This window comes from Canis lupus, chromosome 23, assembly GCF_011100685.1.
Source record: "Canis lupus familiaris isolate Mischka breed German Shepherd chromosome 23, alternate assembly UU_Cfam_GSD_1.0, whole genome shotgun sequence".
In the NCBI taxonomy this organism is placed as follows: domain Eukaryota; kingdom Metazoa; phylum Chordata; class Mammalia; order Carnivora; family Canidae; genus Canis; species Canis lupus.
In genome coordinates this window covers 45,150,207-45,176,228 of record NC_049244.1, presented here as the reverse complement: position 1 = coordinate 45,176,228, position 26,022 = coordinate 45,150,207, and the positions used below count along the sequence as shown (strand labels likewise).

Genomic DNA, 26,022 nt, shown 5'->3' with positions numbered 1-26,022 from the left:
AATACATCAACTAAAAGACTTCCCAGGCTCCATAACTATGTGAAATAAATATCTGTTGTTCAAACCACTCATGGATGGTATTTTTGTCATAGTAGCTTGAACAGACTAATAAGACACATGCTAATGATACCAATAAAAATACAGCAGAGTAGCTCTGTTAATTTCAGATAGAGCAGACTTCAGGGCAAGGGAAGTTATCAGACATAAAAAGAGACATTATATAATGATAAAAGGCTTGATACTCCAAAAAGACATAACAAATCTTAATGTGTATATGCATAAACACAGAACAAAATGCCTAAGGTGAAAACTGATAATAACTGCAAGGAAAACAGATTAATCCATTATTATAGTTGGGAGACTTCAACACCCCTCTATTAGAAGTGGACAGATCCAGTAAGCAGAAAATCAGTAAGGATACAGTTGAACTCTAAAGCATCAAACATCAACTAGATATAATTGACATATAGAGTATGTCATCCAACTAGAAGCAGAATATACATTCTTTTCAAGCTCACATGGGACATTCACCAAAACAGACCACATTCTGAGCCATAAAACACATCTAAAGAAATTTAAAAGAAATCACACAATGTCTGCTTTCAACCATAATTTAATGAAACTAGAAACCAGTATCAGAAAGAGGGCTGGAAAATCCCCAAATACCTGGAGATTAAACAACACACTTCTAAATAACTCATGCATCAAAGGAGAAACCTCAAGAGAAACTTTTAAACATTTCTAACTAAATGAAAATGATAAATATAACTTATCAAAATTTGTGGTATGCAGTGAGGGTAATCCTTAGAGGGAGAGTTACAGCACTGGATGGATTTGTGTGTGTGTCCATGTGTGTTTGTAAGAAAAGAAAATCTAAAATCAATAATCTAAACTTTCACATTATGAAACTGGAAAATGAGCAAATAAATCCAAAAAAGGAAATTAAAAAGAGTAATAATCCTATTTTATTTTATTGCAGAAATCAATGAAGTTGCAAATAGGAAATCAATACTGAAAAATCAATGAAACAAAAGCTGATTCTTTGAAAAGATCATCAGTAAGCCCGTACAAAGCTCAGGAAAAAAAGAGAAAAAGCACAAATTACCAATATCAGAAATGAAAAAGGGGTCATCACTACTCATTCCATGTATATTAAAAGGCTAATAAAGGAATCATGTGAACAACTCTGTACCCACAAATTTGATGGCAATGAAACAGACCAATTTCTCGAAAGACAGAATCTAACAAAACTCACACAAGGACAGTCTTAGTAGACTTGCACATGTTAAAAAACAAAACCTGAACCACTAACTAATAACATACCAAAACAGAAAGCACCAGACCCAGCTGGTTGCATGAGTGAATTCTATCAAACATTTAAAGAAGAGTTACCAATTCTTTACAATTTCTTCCAGATAACAGAAGCAGGGGGAATACTTCCTAATTCATTTTATGAAGTTAGCATTGCCCTCCTACAAAAACGAAAGATGTTACAAGAAAAGAAAACTACTACCTCTCATGATAAATTATCAACAAAATATTAGTAAATTGAATCCAACAATGCATAAAAAAATTATAGACCATGACCAAAGTGGGATTCCTAACTGGATTATAATAAATTCAATGCAATCCCCAAACCCAGCATTTTTTTTCTTTCTTAGATATTGACAAACTGATTCAAAGTTTATATGGAAAGGCTAAACGCCACAACAGCCAACACAATAATGAAGAAAAAGAAAGTTAAAGGGCTAATACTACCAGCTTTAGGGCTACAATAATCAATACAGTATGGAATTGGTGAAAGAATAAACATAGATAAAAAAGACGAAATAGGTCAGAAACAGACAAATGTAGTCAACTACTCTGACAACAGCGCAAGGGAGAAAGGACAGTCTTTTTAACAAATGGTGCCAGAACTGGACATGCCAAAAAATGAATCTAGATAAAAGAGAACTGTATCAGATAGCCCGGGTGGCTCAGCGGTTTAGCGCCATCTTCAGTCCAGGGTGTGATCCTGGAGACCCGGGACTGAGTCCCACATAAGTTTCCCTGCATGGAGCCTGCTTCTCTCTCTGCCTGTGTCTCTGCCTCTCTCTCTCTCTCTCTGTGTGTGTGTGTGTGTGTGTGTGTGTGTCCCTCATGAATAAATAAATGAAATCTTTTTTAAAAAGAGAACTGTATCAATATGATAAAGGGGATTTTTGAAAATCACACAGTTAACATCATACTCAATAGTGAATGACCAACTGTTTTCCTTCTTGGATGAGGAACAGAAAAGGAGGCACATTTTCACCACTGCTGTTCAACATTATCACAGAGCATTACTACTAGAGCAGTTGGACAAGAAAGCAAAGGAACCCACATCGGAAAGGAAAAAGTAAAACTATGTCTATTTATAGAAGACATGATCCTATATATAGAAAATCGCAAAGATTTCATAAGAAAGCTACTAGAGCTAATAAATTCAGCATTTGGAGGTTACAAGATCCATTATATAAAAATCAGTTGAGTTTCTGTACACTAGCAATGAACAATCCAAAAAGGAAATTAAGAAATCAATTCCATTTGCAATAGCATCTTAAAGAATAAAATACCTAGGAAAAATTTTAAGAAATGAAAGGCCTGTATACTGAGAAATATAAGACATCGATGAAAGTAATTAAAAACTTAAATACATAGAAAGACATTCCATGCTCATAGATTGGGAAAGCCTAATATTAAGATGGCAATAATATCCTAAGCAATCTACAAATTCAACATAATCCTTACCCAAATTCCAACAGCCTTTTTTGAAGATATGGAAAATGTGATCCTCAAATTCAAATGTAATTGGCAAGGGATCCTGAATATCTAAAACATTCTTAAAAAAAAAAAAAAGGTAGGACTCATACTTCCCTGTTCAAAATATACTGCAAATTTAAAGTAATCAAAACAGTGTAGTACTGGCATAAGGACAGACATACAGACCAATGGAAGAGACTTGAGAGTCTAGAAATAAACCCATACATCTATAGCCAATGTTTTTGACAAGGGTGAAAGACCATTCAATGAAGAAAGAATAATCTTTTCAACAAATGGTGCTGAGACTACTGCATTTCCATGTACAATGTACATAAAAACTTGGAGCCCTATCTCACACTATTCGTAAAAATCTACTCGAAAATAAGGAGAAAGAAGAATGCTTCTGTACTGCTGCTTGGACTGTAAAATGGTGTAGTAGCTGCAAAAGACAGTACGAGCAGTTCCTCAGAACCTTGAACACAGAATTTCCAAACAACTCAGCAACACCACCTTTAGGTATACGTACTCAAAAGAACTGAATTCAGGAACTCAAACATACACTTTTACAATTTTCATTGCATCATTATTCACAATAGCTAAAATGTGGAAGCAACCCATGTGTCCACTAACAGATGACTAGATAAACAAAATGTGGTAGAAACACATGATGGGGGGCATCTGAGTGGCTCAGGCAGTTAAGCATTTGCCTTCAGCTTGAAAAATGATCCCAGCATCCTGAGATCAAGCCCTAAGTCGGCTCCCTGCTCAGCCAGGGAGTCTCCTTCTCCCTCCCCCTGCTCTTGCACTCTTGCTCTCTCTTCCCCTCTTATTAAGATTTTATTTATTCGGGAGGAAGAAAGAGAGAGAGACAGAGTACAAGCAGGGGGAGCCATAGAGGGATAATGAGAAGCATGGTCCTGGCTGAGCAGGGAGCCCAATGTGGGGCTTGATCCCAGGACCCTGGGATCATGATCTGAGTTGAGGGCAGAAGCTTAACCAACTGAGTCACCCAGATATCCCAATAAATAAAATCTTTTGGGGAAAAAAAAGAAATACACAATGGAATATTACTCAGCCATGAAAAGCAATGAAGTTCTAGATCCCAGGAAGAAGATGAGAGAGTAGAAAGACGCTCAACTCACCTCATCCCATGGATACAACTAGATAAATAACCCAGAAAATGACCCAAAGACTAGCAGAACAGTCTCTCCACAACTAAATGTAGAGACAAGGCCACCTAAAAAGGGCAAGAAGGGTGGAGACAATGTCAGGAGCCAAATGGAACTGTCCAGGGAAGGGAGGGACATGAAAGGTACAGAAAGGGGGGTGGGGGGAAGGAGTAGACCCTCACACCAAGCGCTCCAGGCACAATGCATAAAACTGCATGAAAACCAAAGGGGCATAATTTTCTGAGTTCTTACAATCAGCTGGGCTTACTACCCAGGAACTTTAAAAATTAGCAGGCTCTACTTTGGAAGAGCCAAGAGGGTAATGGGAAATGAAGCCCCCACCCTTAAAAAGGCAGCACAAGAAATAGCCCCACAGAGACAGAGCATAGAAGCATTAGTTTGGAAAAAAACAAAACAAAACTTGGGGTATACAGGAGAAGGATTTGATTAATAATCTCAGAGTACATACTGGAGGGGAAACCTCTCCAGGAACAAAGGAGTCAGAAGGATCCATTTCCTTCCTTCACTCCCCAGCCTAGGCACACAGACAACTACAGGAACCAGTGAAGCACCAACATTTCCTATCTAACTTTCTTTCCTTTTTAAAAAGATTTTATTTATTTATTCATGAGAGACCAGAGAAAGAGAGAGAGAGAGACAGAGAGACAGAGAGAGAGAGAGAGAGAGAGGCAGAGACACAGGCAGAGGGAGAAGCAGGCTCCATGCAGGGAGCCTGACGTGGGACTTGATCCCGGGTCTCCAGGATCCCAACCTGGGCTGAAGGCAGCGCTAAACTGCTGAGCCACCCGGGCTGCCCCCTACCTAACTTTCTAACAGCATGCCCTACCTTGCATTCTCCTACAGACCTGCCTCCAATATGCCCTTGGCCAGAACCTATCCAAAGTAGTGCCACAAGCCTGGCAGGGTGCAAGCAGGCTCAACAGGGACTAACAGCACTCCAAAGTGACTCCTGCCCCAGAGAGAGGGAAGGATAACCACACACACCATTCTGACTATACCCCAACAGTGGGCTAAGGGCAGATATCTGGTCTGACTACAGGCCCCACCCAACAACAAAAGTTTCTGAGGGGACAAGAGAGAGAAAGTGCCCTGCAGTCACATGCTACTGCATCTCTGGAAAATGCCTGGTCTAACTCAAGACAAAGCTGGCCTCAGACTGGCCCACTAACAACATAAGGACCAAACCCTGCCCAGAATGGGCAGAGAGCCATTACAGATGAATGGGACTGAAGGCAGAAGCAGCTCAGCCACAACCATAGGGCACACGCAACACATATTGGAGATACCCCGAAGCACCAGGTTCTGGTGAACAGAAGACATTGCACTGCAGAACCTCTTCTTCATAAGGCCATTACTTTCAAGAGCAAGAGACATAGCTGACTTTCCTAACACAGAGAAACAGACAGAGACAAAATGAGGAGACAGGGGAATATGTCCCCAATGAAACAACAGGACAAAAATCAAAGGCAACAAAACACACAGGTAATATGCCTGATAGAGAACTTAAAATAATGGTCATAAAAATACTAATGAGACTTGAGAAAAACTGGAGGATGATCTCAGTGAGACCCTCAACAAAAGTGATAGAGAACATTAAAAAGAACCAATCAGAGATGAAGAACTCAATAACTCAAAAATACAATAGAGGGAATAAATAGTAGACTACAGGAAGCAGAAAAATGGATCAGTGACATGGAGGTCAGTGTAATGGAAATAAATCAAGGTGAAGAGGAGAGAGGAAAAAAATAATAAAAATTGAAAATAGACTTAGGGAACTCAGTGACACCATCAGTTTGCATTATAAGGATCCTAGGAGGAGAAAAGAGGGAAGATAACTTGTTTGAAGAAATATTAAAAAATTTCCCCAATCTGGGGAAGGTAACAGAAATCCAGATCCAAGAAGCAAAGAGAGTCCCCGACAAAATCAGCCTAAGGAAGTCCACACAAAGATGCACAGTAATTAAAATGGTAAAAAGTGAGGCAAGATGGTGTAAGAATAAGGGTCCTCCTTTTATGTGGTCCCTAAATTTAGCTTAATATCTGTCAAACCATACTGGACACCTATTAATTCAACCTGAGATGTAAAGAATGAACAGCTGGAACTCTATAAGTAGACAAGTGACCATTATTTGCAAGGTAGGAGTATGGAGAAGAGAAATGGAGGGAATATATTGGAAGATGAACAGAGAGGGGAGGGAGCCTTTGTAAACCGGCTGCAGGAAAGTGATACAGCCCTGGAGCTCAAAATCAGGACCTTTACAAATCTGCTCCTGTGAGAGACTGCCCTGCATGAAAGGTGCTCAGTGGTGAAGTGAGGCAGAATCACAGGAGGGACAGTGGGGTCTCAGTATCCCCAGAGTCACAGAAAGAACAGGGGCATCTGAGCCAGCAGAGTTATCAAGCATTGGAATGGGGAAATGAGTTTAGGTCAGAGAGTTTGGGAAGAGGCTTAGCATGTTGTGCCATAAACCTTGAGCTGCAGATGGATCAGGTGACTGCTCTCTGCTGGATTTCTGCAAAGGACTGGAATGCAGCAACCCTTTGTCTTCCTCCAGGAGAGGTAGAGGTGCGCACTTGATGGAGTGAATGCTCTCCATGATAGAGGTTAAAGAGCAGCTTACTAAAAAATGAATGGGTCAACCAGGAAATTATAGAGAAAAATTAAAAAGATTCATGCAAACTAACAAAAATGAAAGCACAACTGTTCAAAATCTTTGTGGTCAAAGCAAAGTGGTCCTAAGAGGGAAGTACATTTCAATCCAAGCCTCCCTCAAAAAATTAGAAAGATCTCAAATACATAAGCTAAACTTACACCTAAAGGAGCTGGAGAAAGAACAGCAAATAAAGCCTAAACCAAGCAAGAGAAGAGAAATAATAAAGATTAGAGCTGAACTCAATGAAATAGAGATGAGAAAAACAGCACAACAGATCAACAAAACTAGGAGCTGGTTCTTTGAAAGAATTAATAAGATAGATAAGTCCCTAGCTAGATTTACTAAAAAGAAAAAAGACTCAAAAAATTTTTAAAGCTTTTATTTATTCATGAGAGACAGAGAGAGAGAGAGAGAGGCAGAGACAGAAGCAGAGGGAGAAGAAGGGTCCCCATAGGAAGCCTGATACAGGGCTCGATCCCAGGACCCCAGGATGACAACCTGAGACAAAGGCAGATGCTCAACCACTGAGCCATCCAGGTGCCCCCGAAAGACTCAAATTAATAAAATCATGAATGAAAGAGGAGAGATCACAACCAACACCAAAGAAATACAAACGATTTTAAGAATGTATCACGAGCAAACATATGAATGCCAAGAAATCAGGCAATCTGGAAGAAATGGATGCATTCCTGGAAGCCTATAAATTATCAAAACTAAAACAGGAAGAAATAGAAAACCTGAACAGACCAATAACCAGTAAAGAAATTAGAGCAGTCATCAGAAACCTCCCAAGAAATAAGAGTCCAAGGCCAGATGGCTTCCCAGGGGAATTCTACCAAACATTTAATGAAGAAATAATACCTGTTCTACTGAAGCTGTTTCAAAAGATAGAAATGGAAAGAAAACTTGCAAACTCTTTCTATGAGGCCAGGTTGATCCCCAAACCTGACAAAAACCCCATCAAAAACGGAGAATTACAGACCAATATCCCTGATGAACATGGATGTCAAAATACTCACCAAGATACTAGCCAGTAAGATACAACGGTACATTAAGAGGATTACTGACCATGACCAAGTGGGATTTTTCCTGGGATGCAAGGGTGGTTCAACATTTGTAAATCAATCAATGTGATCACATTAATAAAAGACAAGAACCATATGGTCCTTTCAACTGATGCAGAGAAAGCATTTCACAAACTACAGCATCCTTTCCTTTTTTTTTTTTTTTAAAGATTTATTTATTTCTGATAGACATAGAGAGAAAGAGGCAGAGACACAGGCAGAGGGAGAGGCAGGCTCCATGCCGGGAGCCCGACATGGGACTCGATCCCAGGACTCCAGGATCGCGTCCTGGGCCAAAGGCAGGCGCTAAACCACTGCGCCACCCAGGGATCTCCTACAGCATCCTTTCTTGATTAAAATGCTTCAAAGTGTAGGAATAGGAGGAACATACCTCAATATCATAAAAGCCATCTACAAACAGCCCACAGCGAATATCATTCCCAATGGGGAAATCTGAGAGCTTTTCTCCTAAGATCAGGAACATGAGAGGGATGCTCACTCTCACCATTGTTGTTCAACATTGTACTAAAAGTTGTAGCTTCAATAATCAGACAACAAAAAGAAATAAAAGGCACTCAAATTGGCAAGGAAGAGTCAAACTCTCACTCTTTGTAGATGACATGATACTGTATGTGGAGAACTCTACCCCAAAACTGCCAGAACTCATCCAGCAATTCAGCAATATGGCAACATACAAAATAATGCACAGAAATCAGTCGCATTTCTATATACTAACAATGAGACTAAAAAAAGAGAAATTAAGATATTGATCCCATTTACAATTGTACCAAAAATTGTAAGATACCTAGAAATAAACCTAACTAAAGAAGTAAAGCATCTGTACCCTAACAACTACAAAACATTATGAAATAAATTGAGGAATACACAAAGAGATGGGGAAACATTTCACGCTCATGGATTGGAAGAATAAATGTTGTGAAAATGCCTATGCTACCCAGAACAATTCCATTCAACGCAATCCCTATCAAAATACCATGGAATTTTCTCACAGAGGTGGAACAAATAATCTTAAGATTTGTATGGAACCAGAAAAGACCCCGAATAGCCAGAGGAATGTTGAAAAAGAAAACCAAAGCTGGGGGCATCACAATGCCTGACTTCAAGCTGTATTACAAAGCTATTATCATCTAAGACAGTATGGTACTGGCACAAAAACAGACACATAGATCAATGGAATGGAATAGGGAACCCAGAAATGGACCCTCAACTCTGATCAATTAATCTTTGACAAAGCAGGAATGAATATCCAATAGAAGAAAGACTATAAATGGTGTTGGGAAAACTGGACAGCCACATGGAGAAGAATGAACCTGGACCATTCTCTTACACCATAGACAAAGATAAAATCAAATGGATAAGAAATCTAAATGTGAGACAGGAATCCATCAAAATCCTAGAGGAGAACATAGCACCCTTTTTGACCTCAACTACAGCAACTTCTTGCAAGACATGTCTACAAAGGCAAAGGAAATAAAAGCAATAATGAACTACTGGAACTTCATTAAGATACAAAGCTTCTGCACGGCAAAGGAAAACAGTCAATAAAACTAAAAGGTAACCTAGGAATGGAAGAAGATATTTGCAAATGACATTATCGGATAAAGGGTTAGTATACAAGATATATAAAAAACTTATCAAACTCAACACCCAAAAAGCAAACAATCCAGTCAATAAATGGGGAGAAGACATGAACAGATATTTCTCCAAAGAAGATCTACATATGGCCTACAGACACATGAAAAAATGCTCCATATCACTTGTTATCAGGGAAATACAAATCAAAACCAACGAGATACCACTTTACACCAGTGAGAATGGCTAAAATTAACAAGACAGAGGGGATACCTGGGTGGCTCAGCAGTTTAGCACCTGCCTTCGGCCCAGGGCATGATCCTGGACTCCTGGGATTGAGTACGCATCGGGCTCCCTTCATGGAGCCGGCTTCTCCCTCTGCCTGTGTCTCTGCCTCTCTCTCTCTCTCTCTCTCTCTCTGTGTCTCTCATGAATAAATAAATAAAATCTTAAAAAAAAAAAAAAAACCAAGACAAAAAACAACAAATGTTGGCAAGGATGTGGAGAAAGGAAGAACCCTCTCACACTGTTGGTGTTGATAGGATGTAAGCTGGTGTAGCAACTCTGGAAAACAGTATGAAGGTTCCTCAAGAAGTTAAAAATGGAGCTACAAACTAGCAATTATACTACTAGGTATTTACCCAAAAGATACAGATATAGTGAAATTATGAAACACTTGCACCCCAATGTACATAGCAGCAATGTCCACAATAGTCAAACTGTGGAAGAGCGAGCTGAGATGTCCTTCACAACAGATGAATAAAGAAGACATGGTCTATATATACAATGGAATATTACTCAGCCATCAGAAAGGATGAATACCTACTGTTTACATTGACATGAATGTAACTGGAGGGTATTATGCTGAGTGAAATAAGTCAATTAGAGAAAGACAATTATATGGGTTCACTCATATGTGAATATAAGAAATAGTGAAAAGAATCATAAGGGAAGGAAGAGAAATTGAGTGGGGAAAAATTAGAAAGGAAGACAAACCATGAGAGATTCCTTACTCTGGGAACAAATGGTTGCAGAAGAGGAGGTAGGTGGAGGGATGGGGTAACTGGGTGATGGGCAATAAGGAGGGCATGTGATGTGATAAGCACTGGGTGTTACACTGTATGTTGGCAAATTGAATTTAAATTTAAAAAAAAAAAGGAAAAAATAAACTTGCATTGCTACCAAAAAAATAAGATAAAAAGTAAATAAAAATTAATAAAAAGAAAAAAGTAAAAAGTAGTGAAAAGAGCATTTTAAAAGCATCAAGAGAAAACAGTTACAAAACAGGCAAAGCCAATAAAGCTATCAAATGGTTTTTTAGCAGAAACTTTGCAGGACAGAAATGGCATGATATACTCAAAGAGCTGAAAGGAAAAAAAAAATCTTCAACCAAGAATACTTTATCTAGCTAGATTCATCAAAGTGGGGGGAGGACTCAAACAAAATAAAAAATGATAGAAGAGAAATAACAACGGACACTACAAAAATCCAAAGGGTTATAAGAGAATATTATGAAAAAGTGTATGCCAACAAATTGAACTAACTAGAAGAAATGGATAAATTCCTAGAAACATATACTCTTCCGTAACAGGAAGAAATAGAAAATGTGAACAGAATAGTTACCAGGTATGGAAATGTGTTAGTAATAAATAAACCTCTCAAGTCCAGGACAAGATGGCTTCACAGGTGAATTCTACAAAATATTTTATTTTATTTTGTTTTATTTTATTTTTAGGATTTTAAAAATTTATTTGGTGGGGGAGAGGCAGAGGCAGAAAGAGTTCAGACTCTGTTCTGAGCAGAAAGCCAGACACAGGGATCAATCTCGCAATCCTGAGATCATGACCTGAGCTAAAAACCAAGAATTGGCCACATAACTGACTGTACTACCCAGGACCCCCTATGAAACATTTTAAAGAAGAGTTAATACCTATTCTTCTCAAATTATTCCAAAAATAGAAGAGGAAGGAAAGCTCCCAAATTCATTCTATGAAGCCAGAATTATCCTGATATCAAAACCAGGAAAAACCACAATAAAAGGGAACTGCAGGCCAGTATTTCTGATGAACACAGATGTAAAAATCCTCAACAAAAAATTAGCAAACCAAATCCAACTATACATTAAAAAAATCATTCTCCATGATCAAGTGGGATTTATTTCCAGGATGCAAGGGTAGTTCAGTATTCACATATCAGTCAACATGATATGTATCAATAAAAGGATAAAAACCATATGATCATTTCAATAGGTACAGAAAAAAGCGTCTGACAAAATACAACATCCATTCATGATAAAAACCTACAACGAAGTAGGTTTAGAGGTAATGTACACCAACATAATAAAGGCTATATATGAAAAACCCACAACTAACATCATACTCAAAGGGAAAAACTGAGAGCTTTTCCCCCCAAGGCCAAGAACAGAAACAGGGATGTCCATTTTTACCATTTTTATTGAACACTGTACTGGAAGTCCTAGCCACAGCAATCAGATAACAAAGAGAAATAAAAGGCATCCAAGTTGGTAAGGAAGAAGTAAAACCTTCACTATCTGCAGGTAACATGATACTAATATACAGAGAACCCTAAAGACTCACCAAAAATCTAATAGAATTAATGTATTCAGTAAGGTTGCAAGATATAAAATCAATATACAGAAATCCATTGCATTTCTATAAACTAATAATGAAGCTGTAGAAAAAGAAATTAAGAAAATAATTCCATTTACAATTGCACCAAAAATAAAATACCTAGGAATAATCTTAACCAAAGAGGTGAAACTCTGAAAACTATAAAATGTTGATAAAAGATATTGAAGATGACACAAAGAAACAGAAAGATATTCCATGCTCATGGATTAGAAGAACAAATATTAGCTCAAGGTCCATGCTACCTAAAACAATCTACAGATTTAATGCAACCCCTACCAAAATGTCAACAGCACTTTTCAAAGAACTAAACAAACCTAAAATTTGTATGGAACCACAGAACACCCCAAGTAGCCAAAGCAATCTTGAAAAAGAACAAACCTGGAGGTATAACAATCCCGAATTTCAAGATACAGTACAAAGCTGCGGTGATCAAAACAGTATGGTACTGGCACAAAAACAGACACATAGATCAACAGAATGGAATAGAAATATACCCAGAAATAAAAGCATGCTTATAGTCAATTAATCTTTGACAAAGGAGGCAAAAATTTGCAATAAGAAAAAGACAGTCTCTTCAACAAATGATGGTGGGAAAACTAGACAGTCACATGCAAAAGAATGAAACTGGATCACTTTCTTAGATCATACACAAACATAAACTCAAAATGGATTAAGGACCTAAATGTAAGACCTGAAACCATAAAAAATCATAGAAGAGAACACAGTAATTTCTCTCACATCAGCTATAGAAATGTTTTTCTAGATAGGTCCCTGAGGCAAGGGAAACAAAAGCAAAAATAAACTACTGGGCTATATCAAAATAAAGCTTCTGCATAGCCAAGGAAATAACAAAACTAAAAGGCACTTACTGGATGGGAGAAAATTTTGCAAATGGCATGTCCAATAAAGGGTTAATATTCAAAGTATATAAAGAACTTATAAAAATTCATTGCCCACTAAAGAAAAGAAAAACAACAAATCCAAAAAAAAACCCTTCAATGTCCAAAAAATAAACCAATTAAAAATGGGCAGAAGACATGAACAGACATTTCTCTAAAAAAAGATACACAAATGACCAACAGATACATGAAAAATGTTCAACATCACTTATCATCAGAGAAATATAAATCAAAACTACAATGAGACATCACCTCATACCTGTCAGAATAGCTCAACTCAAACACACAGAAACAACACGTGTTGGGGAGTATATGGAGACAAAGGAACCCCTTTGCTCTGTTGATGGGGACACAAACTGATGCAGCCACTCTAATAAACAGTATGGAAGTTCCTCAAAAAGTTAAAAATAGAACTACCCTATGATTCAGCAATTGCACTACTGGGTATATTTATTCAAAGACTACAAAACACTAATTCAAAGGGATATATACACTCTGAATGTTTATAACAGCGTTATTTATGATAGCCAAGATATGGAAGCAGCTCAAGTGTCCATCAACTGATGAACAGGTAAAGAAGATGTGTATGTGTGTGTGTGTATGTGTATATATATACACATACACACACACACATACACACACACACACACACAAACACAGTGAAATACTATTCAGCCATATAAAAAGAATGAAATCTTGCCATTTGCAACATATATGGAGCTAGAGAGTGTAATGCTAAGCAAAATAAGGCAGAAAAAGACAAATACCATATGATTTCACTCATGTGGAATTTAAGAAACAAATGAGCAAAGGAGTAAGAAAGTGGGGGGGGGGGGGCAAACCAAGAAACAGACTCAACTATAGAGAACTGGTGATTAACCAAAGGGGACAGCTGAAGTACATGATGTGGATTAAGAAGTACATTTGTCATGATAAACGCCAGGTGATTAAAATTAAAACTTAAAAAATGCAATTCAAAACCAGGAAATATATTCAATCATATTGTTTTGAATGAATACATAGCTGGTAAGACTTAATACAAAGAAATGATATCATAAGCCCGGATGATTACTTCCAGTAAGGAAAGGATTATGATTTAGAAGGGTATACAATAGTTTCTGGGGTGCTATAATGTTCTATTTCTTAAACTGGATGGTTCCAGAAATATGTATCTTAGATACTTTTTGTATACATATCATACTTCATGTTTAAAAAAAACAGGATAGTACAGAAAAACAACCACCCTGCAAGATGAATATGGCTAGAGAAAAACCTAGTTACGTTGACTGGTTCATAACTAGAAACCTTAAAGGGAGGTTCGGGCTCCCAGTTAATCATATTTTATTTCTCTGGTCCATCTGCCCACTCACTCTCCTAGAACTATTTCATCTTTCTGTTCTTAAACCTCCAACATCTCTCCTCTCCCATCATCCTCATCTTCAGTTAATGATTGTTTCCTACTTCACTGAGAAAAATGGAAGTAAAGAAAATTTCCACAGATGTACCACCATGAATACCCACGTCCCAGGATTTCTTATTTTTATTTATTTTTTTATTTTTTCTTAATTTTTATTTATTTATGATAGTCAGAGAGAGAGAGAGAGAGAGAGAGAGGCAGAGACACAGGCAGAGGGAGAAGCAGGCTCCATGCATCGGGAGCCCAATGTGGGATTCGATCCCGGGTCTCCAGGATCACTCCCTGGGCCAAAGGCAGGCGCCAAACCGCTGCGTCACCCAGGGATCCCCGTCCCAGGATTTTATACTCACATATTCTACCTTCCATCAGAGCTCAACGCTCCCTGCTACTGCTATCCTAAGACTAGGCCACCTATTTGTGCACCAGCTCCCATTCCTCCTTCTCTTCTCAAAGTTAGTATTACAGCAACTCTCCTGTCAACTGTAACATCAATTTCCTTCAGCAAACATGCTTTATTTCTTAACCCAACTTCTCCACCAGCTGCTACCTCATTTCTTTGCTTCCATTTTTCAGTAAATTTCTTGAAAAGTTGTCTCTGATCCTTTTCCTTTCATTCTTTCCCAAACTCACCACAATCTCAGATTTTTGGCCTGTCAGAACTGCTCATCGAGATAATCAGTAACTTCTAATAATCAACTGTTGGCTCTCATCTTACTTATTTATCAGAAGCATGTGACACAGATTATCACTCCTTGCTCTTTGATAGATTTGCATCACTTCAGTGTTTCTGGTAAAGCACACTCTTCTGATTTTCTCCTTAAATAACTGGTCATTCCTGCTCCATTTTTACCACTGATTCCTCTTCTTCCTTACTTAATGTTGGAATGTCCCAGTACATCTTTGGTATTTTTCTGTCCACCTATACTCATTCTCTTGGTACTGTCATTCAGACTCATGATTTAAATACATCTTTATATAATACCTCCAGTTCAGATCCCTCTCTTAAACTCCACTCTTTATAATGTCTACTAGACATGTGAAATTCCACATGTCCAAAACTAATTTCCCAATTTTCCCCCCAAACCTGCTCCATTTATTAACCATCCTTACCTCTATTTAAAGCAATGCCATCCTGGAGTCATCCTTGTTTTTCTATCCACATCTAGTCCATTAATAATCCAATGTATTCCATCTTCCAAATATATCCAGAACTTAAGATTTCTTCATCTCCTCCACTGCTATCACTCAGTTCAAGCCACATTCATATCTCACTTGGATTACTGCAATGGCATTTTATCTGGTCTCTCTGCTAATACCTTAGACCTCCTATACCCTGTTCTTAACATAGCAGCAGAAAGACCCTTTTAACATTTAATTTACATATTACCTTTCCCCTGCTCAAAATCCTATAATGGCTTTTATCATCTTACTCAAATGAAAAACCCACCATGTATGCCTAGAACAACATCCATTTTTTAAACTTTTTTTTATGGGTTTTAGAATCATAAAAATAAAATGAAGCTTAAAAAAGTGATTCCTATAGCCAGTCCTCAAACCACTTCTGGCCTATGAATAATTTACTTAATCCACACTGAATGGGAACAGTGCAGTACATTTTTATAAATGTCTTTATCCCTTTCAACATGCGGTTTTTCCTAGTTTTTTTGTTAATGTTATATTTTTAATAAAATAGTGGTTATTACACATGAAACGTTTTAAAAATATTTTATTACTTAGAAAATAAAATTTAGGCAGAACTAAATTTTAATGCCTTCATTGTTTCTCCTCTCTATGCATTTTTTTTTTCCTGCTAAATTAAAAAACAGAACACTTTTTACTGGTATATGGAATTGAAAAGTCTGGGGCTACTATCCAGAAGGATTTAACAAGCATGTACTAAAGCACAGGTAGGAGAAATTATACTGACTAGATTTTTACACCCACACACCTCCCCAGCTCTGTCGGGACTGGCTGTGTGACAGTAAAGTTTTTTGCCTCTCTGATCCTCTATTTCCTCATCCATAATGCCCATTAAAGTATCCATTTCATAGAAATATGAAAATTAAGTGAGATGATACATTTAAAATATATTAAAACACATAATAGCCACATGAGTGTTTAGTTAATGCAACACCATTAACTATGTATTTAGTTAACACAATGTTAACGTGGTACATGGTGGGACAGAGAGTGGAAGGAGGGTTAGTGGGAGTAGACAATCTTAATGCACAGAAGTATTATATCCATTTAGGTTCGTAACTGCTGGCACATGGTGATAATAAAAAGCATTTTGGTCAGTTTCACTATTGTTTATAAATTCTCAGCAGACCATTTACCCCCTTCTTGCCTTCACTTGTGTTCACCTCAGCAAAAGACCATCTCCCACATTCACTCACTATTAAAGGAGTATTAGGCATAGCATATGGCAAGGACTCAGAAGACAGTACTAGAGTAAGGGCAACACGTATTCTTAAATAAACTAATGGTGTTTGTTTAGAAAATAAAAATATTCAATTACCTTTTTTGAATTTATGCACGGGGAGCTTCTTAAGTTGATCTTTACGAAGTCTGTTTCTTCTGGCTCTATGTCTGTCCTGGACAAATTTTGTGATCTAAAAATAAAGAAAAAAAGAAACGAGATACTAAACATGCAAATAGAAAATGGCCATTAAAATAATAGACAAGTTTCTGGATAGCTGCTGCAAATTAATCCAATTTACTTAAACTCTAATTGCATTAATTGAACACTAATTACATAAGTAAATAGTTTACCTCACATTATCCTTCGTTTTTTTAATCACTGACCTAAGTTATCTACTCTAACAGAAACATTATAAATAACATAGAACTGTTTGTTTGCAAATATAAATGATAGACCACAGGTTACAAAGACTCCACTGGATCAAGAAGAAGGCAGAGTTAAAATTCCTGTAAGTACAAATTCATAAAATTTTCAAACATACATTTATTAGTCACTACACTTTCAGTTGTAGCAGCAAACTAAATACAAGTACTACAAAACACTGTACTATGAATACTAAGAAATGCTGAATAAAATATACAAAATAATTTCAACTATAGGTGACTATGCTTGCAAGAACGAAAAGGAAGTCCACAGGGCCAGGGCCAAATGCCAAGAGTTACATCCATAAAAAGAAAAAGAAAATTTTTTTAAGGTTTTACTTATTTATTCATGAGAGACACAGAGAGTCAGAGACACAGGCAGAAGGAGAAGCAGGCTCCCCATGGGGAGCCCAGGATCACAACCTGAGCCAAAGGCAGATGCTCAACCACTGAGCCACTCAGGTGCCCCCATAAAAAGGAAAATCTGACAAATTTGACTTTATCAATGTTAAGGACTTCTATCCTCAAAAGAACTGTCAGAAAATAAAAGACAAACCACAGATTGAAAGAAAATATTTGCAAATTGCATATTTGATAAGGGATTTGTATACAGAATTTATGAAGAACTCAAAACACAATAACAAAAAACAAGCAACTCAATAGGAAAAAATGGGTAAAATATCTGAATAAACATTTCACCACAGATGATACATGCATGGCAAATAAGCACTGGAAGAGATACTCAACATAATTAGTCAACGAGAAATGACAATTCATCACAAATACCACTATACACCTATTAGAATGACTAAAATTAAAGAGACTATATCAAGTGTTGGCAAGGAAGTGGAGAAACTGGCATTGTGATACACTACTGGTATATCCACTTTGGAATGCTGATGGTTTTTTAAAAATAACTTTAAACACACATTTACCGTATGTCTCAATCATCCCACTCTTACTTTTATTTATCCAATAGAAATGAAAATACAAATCCATGTAACAACTTGTACACAAATGTCCACGTCAGCTTTATTTGTAATATCCAAAACCATAAACAACTCAAATGCGTATCAACAGGTAAATGGATAAACAAAACCGTGATATATTTATACAACCAAATATAACTGGGTAAAAAAAAAAAAGAATGAATCAATATTCTCAATAAAATACATGAATCTCAAAATTATCCTAAGAAAAAGAAGTCAGACACAGAAGAGTGCATAATGTACATAATGTATGATTCCATGTGTATAAAGCTGAAAAAATACAAACTAATCTATAGTGACCAAAAGGAGATCTGCACCTAGGAATGAAGGATGGGAAAAGGATGAAAACACGAACGGGTGAGAGAGAAGGATGATCAAAGAGAATGAGAAAGTTTTTTGAGTTAATTGATATTTCAGTATCTTGATTATGGTAATGATTTCACAGGGGTGTGTGTACAATTTAAGTATGTGCAGTTTATTATATGTTAATTACACTTCAAAAGTGCTTATTAAAAAATAGCATGGTAACAACTAGAAGAATAACACTATAATGTAAGTTTTTAAACCAGTAGGAAAAAGACAGAGAGAGTTGAATATTCCAAATCTGCAAAGAAGAAAAAATAAGAAGTAAGCAATGGAAATTATTCCAGACATATGTGTAAGCACAAAAATGTAAGTGGATTAAATTCATCAGGTTTTTTAAAAATTCCAACCATATGCTATTTCCAAGATAAAAAATTAAAACTTTATGACACATTAAGAAAAATATAAAGGTAAAAAATAAAGAAATGAAGATATTCCATGCTAATACTAAGCAAAAGAAAAGCTGATGTATCAAAATAGAATTTAAGACAAAAATCATTAGGAGGTAGTCATGACAATGATTAAAAAATATCTAGAAAAATGATAAAATTATGGGCATTCACGAGCTCAGTAATTTATAGCTGAAGCAGAGAAAAAAGAAATTAAAGATTACAGGCCTATGTTGCCCAGTATGGTAGCCACTGGGTACATATAGGTCTGAGCACTTGAAATGTGGCTACTCTCATATGAGATTTGCTCTAAAAGCATAAAGTATACACTAGATTGTGAATACTTGGTACAAAGTGAATGTAAAATATACTTTATAGTTATTTATATTAACTCCATGATGAAATACATTTTAGATTTATTAATATATAGTATTTAATTTATTATCACCTGTTAAATATAGTATTTAATTTAATATCACCTGTTTATTTTTTTTAGTTTTGCTACCAGAAAATTTAAACTTACAACAAATGTGGCTTTACAGTATTATTCTATTGTCTAGCATTGTTTTAGAAAACACAAGAGTACAAAAAACTATAGAGAACTGAGATGATTGCACATCTCGGTGAATTCTGTGAATTGCACTCAACTATATACTTTTAATAGTTCAATTTTATGTTATATGAATTCTATCTCAATAAAGCAGTTTTTAAATGATTTTTTAAAGAAACATTAGACAATTGCACAAGCACAAACTAATGTGTGTGTATATATATATACATTATCTAGATAGATAGATAGATAGATAGATAGATAGATAGATAGGAAGAGAGAGCTTTCTACTCCATAATTATTGTCACATATGTGTGGGATGTTCACAAAATTTAACCATAAAGCAGGTCTTTGGAAATAATCAAGAATCTATAATGTCTTCTGACAACAATAAAACTAAATTAGAAATCAATAGAAAAGATATGTAAGAAAGATATGTATTATGGAAATTTAAAACTTTATTAAAATAGTTCATATATCAAGGAAGAAATCATTATGGATATTTGAGTTTCTGATGGGGCCTTAAAATTAGCATAGCTTTTTGCCTCCTGGATTCTAAATAACTTGAGAAATAAGATAATGAAGCAGATGGAATACCTAATGCAGTGGAGAAAGAAATACAACTTTTTACTGAACCATAGAATTAGACTGCCTTATCTACCCAGATACAAACAAAACAACTCTGGAATGGAACAGGCCTTCCTTTCACCCACCCCTAAAATTGCAGAACTAGTCCTGGATGAGGTATAGACAGGTTAATCTCAAGAGAAAAGTAGAGCTGAATGAGGCATGCCCTAGGTTAATTCTTCCCAAATACACCACACAGATAAGATACTTCATCTCTCCTAAGACCAAATGAGTAAAAAGGGTAAGGAAGGGCTAGGAGTTATAGTAATTGAGTACTCCCTTCACATGGATGGAAACATCAAGAATGATAAAGAAACATCCTATATAACAACAACAAAAATTTAATGTAAACCAAATTAAAATAAAAATATTCCTTATCAAAAGCTATGAGTTGCAGCTAAAGTAATTGTTTAACAGAAATGTATAACCTAAATGAGTATACAAGAAAAAAATTAATAAGCATTCAGCTGAAAAGGCTAGAAAAGAAAAGCAATATAACCAAACAAAATAGAAGAAAATGATGCTAAGAGAAGAAATTCATGAACAAACGGTGCTGGGAAAATTGGACAGCCACATGCAAAGGAATGAAACTGGACTACTTTCTTACACCATACACAAATATAAACTCAAAATAGTTGAAAGACCTAAATGTGAGACGGAATCCATCAAAATCCTAGAGGAGAACACAGAAAGCAACCTCTTTGACCTCAGCTGCAGCAACTTCTTGGTAGACGTATCTCCAAAGGCAAGAGAAACAAAAGCAAAATTGAACTATTGGGACTTCATCAAGATAAAAAGCTTTTGTAAAGCAAAGGAAACAACAAAAGTAAAATGCAACCTAGGGAATGAGAGAAGATACCTGCAAATGTCTTACCAGATAAAGGGCTACTATCCAAAATTTATTAAGAACTTATCAAACTTAACACCCAAAACACACAAAAAAATTCCAGTCAAGAAATGGGCAGAAAATATGGACAGACATTTCTCCAAAGTGGACACCCAAATGGCCAATGGATAAAATGAAAAAAGTGTTCCACATTACTTGGCATCAGGGAAATACAAATCAAAACCACAATGAGATACCACCTCACACCAGTCAGAATGGCTAAAATTAACAGCTCAGGAAACAACAGCCATTGGCAAGGATGCAGAGAAAGGGGAACCCTCATACACAGTTGGTGGGAATGCAAGCTGGCACAGTCACTCTGGAAAACAGTGTAGAGGTTCTTCATAAGTTAAAAACAGAGCTACCCTATGACCCAGCAATTACACTACTAGGGATTTATCCAAAGAATACACACACAGTGATTCAAAGGGGCACATTCACTTCAGTATTTATAGCAGCAATGTCCCGAACAGCCAAAATATGGAGAGACTTCAGATGTCCATCAACAGATTAATTTATAAAGAAGATGGTTGTGTATGTGCGCGTGCGTGTGTGTGTGTGTGTGTGTATGAAAATAAGATGAAAACTGAGAGGGAGGCAAACCATAAGAGATGCTAAACTCTCAGAAACAAACTGAGGTTTGCTAGAGGGGAGGGAAGTGGTGGAAGGGACAGCTGAGTGGTGGGCATTGAGGAGGGCAGTTGATGTAATGAGCACTGAGTATTATATACAACTGATGAATCACTAAATTCTACCCCTGAAACAGATTTCTTAAAAAGCAGAAATTCATAAGATAGATAAAGAAAGTGAAGACTTTAGAATGTAACTTCCACTGGATTCTGAGCTGCTTTACATCAGGTATTTTTACCTATGTTGTTCACTGATGAATCTTCAGACCCTACAACAGTGCATCATAGATGTAAAATAAATAATTTGTTGAGTGAAAGGAAGAAGAAACCCTCAAGGTTTACTTCTTTGAAAGACAAAACAGATAAACTTCTGATATAACACTGTGAACGGCATGGACAAATATGAATAAAGAGAACTCATTTCACATATAGTAGAAATTCTCTTTTATAAAAAGAAATTCTTGGGATGCCTGGGTGGCTCAGTGGTTGAGCACCTGCCTTCAGCTCAGGGCATGATTCTGGGGTCCTGGGATCGAGCCCTACATTGGGGTCTCTGCATGGAGCCTGCTTCTCCCTCTGCCTCAGTCTCTGCCTCTCGCTCTCTGTCTCTCATGAATAAATAAATCTTTAAAAAAATTCTCTTTAAATTATGTGACTATATAAATATTATAAATCACTTTATTCCACTATACTTGAAAGCAGATAAAATAGACAATTTCTTAGAAACATACATTAGGGGACACTGGGTGGCTTAGTCAGTAAGTGTCTGACTCTTGATTTCGGCTCAGGTCATGATCTCCCTCTGCCCCTCCTCTTTCTCTTTCTCTCTCTCTCTCTCTCTCTCTGTCCTCCCCCCACACACACACCTTTCTTCCTCTATCTCCCTCTCTCTGTTAAAATAAATAAATAAATAAATAAAATAATTTCATTTTAAAAAAAGATTATTTTGGCCCCATAATACTAAAACTGTCCCTTATCTTGATATTCAGAATGCTAATACTTTATTTAGGATTTTTGCATCTATGTACAAGTGTAGAACTAACTGATGCATATTAGAAATCTGAGTAATCCAAAATGCAAAGACAAAATTTATACATCATAATCAAATACAAGGATTTTTTAATTTTACAAAATAAATTAATGTAATTGAACATAAAAACAGAGTAAAAGAGAAAAAAAACAATGATCATTGTAACAGATAAAAGACATATAATTTGGCACCCCTTTATTATTAAATAAGGAAAAAGAAAAAAAAATGTGGTTTATTTCTAATCCTTATACAGTTTTGTCCCCCTCTCAATTTATATATATTAAGCATAATGTTAAGTAGGAGGTTCAACAATATATCCTTTTTTTATTGTTTCTGACTTTCAAGGGAAGTCTTCTAATAAATTAACCATTTAATGATCATTTTCAGTTTTTAGTCAATAATCTTTATTAGTTTAAGGGTATTTACATCCACTCCTACTCTGCCAGGGGTATTTTTTGTTATTCTTTATATTATTCTTGCTCTACAATGAACACCCAAGAGAATTAACAAACTCAAATTACCGGAGTAGAATTTAGCAAATTTGTAGATACAAGATTAATATAGGAAAATGATGTCCAGTGTCCAAATCTTGGTTTTTAAATAAATTTTTCAGTAAAAAAAAAAACAGGGATCCTTGGAGAAATATCTAATTCTAGGGCTAGGGCAAGAAAGATACAAGTCTGAAGCTTCTTATAGTACCAGATACGAAAGAAGTGCTTAGAAAAACAAAAGAATGGATCAAATCAAAGGGACACATGTCCCAGGTTGACCAAGCTCCCCATGGCCATTTATATATTAATATAAATAAATGATTGAATAGATAAATAAATGCCAAGAAGGGACACATCTTTCTTACAAAAGAATTCCAAATAATATATGTAGTAGATACTATGTCCTCCTCCTCCCCACTCCAGATCCTGCCTGCCCCTCCCCACCTTTAGGGTGGGCCATACAAGTACCTCACTTCCAAACTAAGAATAGAATAGAAAAAGAGAAAAATATTAATAAAGGAGAAACCCAGTTTAGCCAACAAAAGAACATTAATACCATTAGTGATGTTACATAGATATCATGTACTCCCTTGACATGATGCAAGAATGGCACTTCACCTCTATTTTTAAAAACTCATTACCCCTCCCCAAAAAACCTATAACCCAGGATGCCTGGATGGCTCATTCGGTTAAACATCTGCTTTCGGCCCAGGTCATGATCCCAGGGTCCTCAGATCAAGCCCCACATTGGGCTCCCTGCTCAGCGGGGAGTCTGCTTCTCCCTCTACTCTTCACTCCGCTCATACTATCTCACTCTTTCTCCCTCTCTCTCTCTCTCTAATAAAGAAATAAAATCTTAAAACAACAATAATCTATAACCCATTGTAATCGTAAGAAAAACATCAGATTGACGGACATTCTACAGGATACCTGGCCAAGATTTCCCAAGAATGTCAAGGTTATGGAAAACAGAGACTGAGACTGACAGACTCTCATAGAACAGAGGAGCTTGGGAAGACATGCTAACTAAATAAAATGTGGTGCCACGTTTTAGATGCTGGAACAAGAAAAAGAATATTAATGGAAAACTAGTGAAATCTATACAAAGCGTGGAGTTTAGTTACTAATAATGTACCAATGTCAGTTTCTCAGTTTTGACAAATGGACTGCAGTAATGTAAAATGTTACCAATAGGAGAAACTAGGTGAGAAATATACGAGAATGCTCTTCTTTGTAATTTTTCTGTTAATCCTAACATTATTCAAAAATTAAAACTTTGTTTTTAAAAAAACAATAATGTTCTTATAGTAATAACACCACTTAGAAAATGCAATTTCAAAAGTCTAACAAGAGACATGAAAATGTTTACACAAAAAATTATTAAACTGATGGATATAAAAGATCTAAATAAGTGAAAAAGAAATACCCCAGTATCACAGAAAGACTGAACATTTCAAAGATGGCATTTGGGGATGTCTGGGTGGCTCAGCGGTTGAGTGTCTGCCTTTGGCTCAGGGCATGATCCCGGGATCCGGAATCGAGTCCCACATCAGGCTCTTTGTGGGGAACCTGCTACTCCCTCTGCCTATGTCTCTGCCTCTCTCCCTCTCTATGTCTCTCATGAATCAATAAATAAAAATCTTAAAAAAAAAAAAAGATGGCATTTAATCCCTAAATTAATTAAAATGTCCATATAATAATAAACTCATTGAATGTTAACATAAATATTCTTTATAAAAATAAAAAATGAGAATACTGGGACTGTTTTATATGGTTGCAATTCTCTTTTAGTATCTATCTTAATATAGAAGTTTTGTCTTATCTAATTCTGCCTTCAATTTGTTTTGATATCACAATCCATGTAGCTTTCAAAACTCCCATTTTAAACCCTGAGAGAATAAAGTGACAAGAGCAAATAATATCTTGGTATGATTAGGAAAATAATTTTGATTGTGCAGACCCATTAAGAGTCCTGGGACCCCAAAAAACAACAAATAGCCCTAGGACCATACTTTGGTAACCACTGTTTTGGAGATAATGTGTTATCACCCTTAACCTCAAGCACTCATACTGCTCTTTATTTACATTTTAATATGAAAAGTTTCAAATACAGAGAAGAGTTGAAGAAATTTTATAATACCCATATACTCAAGACCTAGATTCTACAATTAACATTGTATTACATTTTTTATCATCTATCTTTCCATCCCTCTATTTATCCATCAATACGCCTGTTTTTCTCATTTTTTCACAGTGCACTTCAAAGTAAGTTGCAGATAATGAGTATATGTCTCCCCAAATATTTTAAGCATGTATCATTACTTAGAGCTTAGTATTATATTTCTTTTACAGTTTTTTTCTCTTAGGTAAAATTTATATATAATGAAATGCAAAAAACTTACGTGTATAGACATTTGTGCAACCCAAACCTCTTTCAACATACAGAACATGACTTACCCCCAGAAAGTTCCTTCTTAGTAAATCCCTCAACCCTTCCTAGTCCCCAGAAGCAATCACTGTTTTGATTTTTCTACCCAGATTATCTTCACCTTTTCTACACCCAATCATACAAATGGATTCATACAATATATGCCTCCTCTCACTCAAAGCAATTATCTTTTAGAACCATCCATATTAAAATATATTTAACATTAATTTACCTACCATGAAAATGACTATCAAAATGAGACAGATGCCCACTATGATAAGGAAAGGGATTAGATAGTATTCCAGAGGAAGACTAAATTCTGGAACTAAGATGATGTGGCCCCTAGAAGAAAACAAAAATTAGTAATTGAGAAATATTAAGAGTTGCCAAATTAGAATGTTAATTAAAAACAAAAACACTGTTTAAAAGGCATTTAGACATTACAATTCAATCTACTACATTCATCTCATTTTTTTATCTCATTTTTCTAATATATGATTTCCAATAATTTAAGAGATATTTTCTCTTTCAGTTTATTTTACATACC

The 26,022-nt window shown here is 36.1% G+C and overlaps 1 protein-coding gene across 7 annotated transcripts in view; it reads right to left on the bottom strand.

Annotated features, from left to right (window-relative positions):
- RNF13 (ring finger protein 13) overlaps window positions 1-26,022 on the bottom strand; it is a 203,870-nt gene that overhangs the window by 27,503 nt on the left and 150,345 nt on the right. For all 7 annotated transcript variants that reach the window (XM_038571192.1, XM_038571194.1, XM_038571191.1 and 4 more), the window contains 2 exons: window positions 25,712-25,817; window positions 16,768-16,861 (listed from right to left, as the gene is read on the bottom strand). In XM_038571192.1, the coding sequence (XP_038427120.1) occupies window positions 16,768-16,861; window positions 25,712-25,817 (200 nt within the window). The remainder of the gene's footprint in view (window positions 1-16,767; window positions 16,862-25,711; window positions 25,818-26,022) is intronic.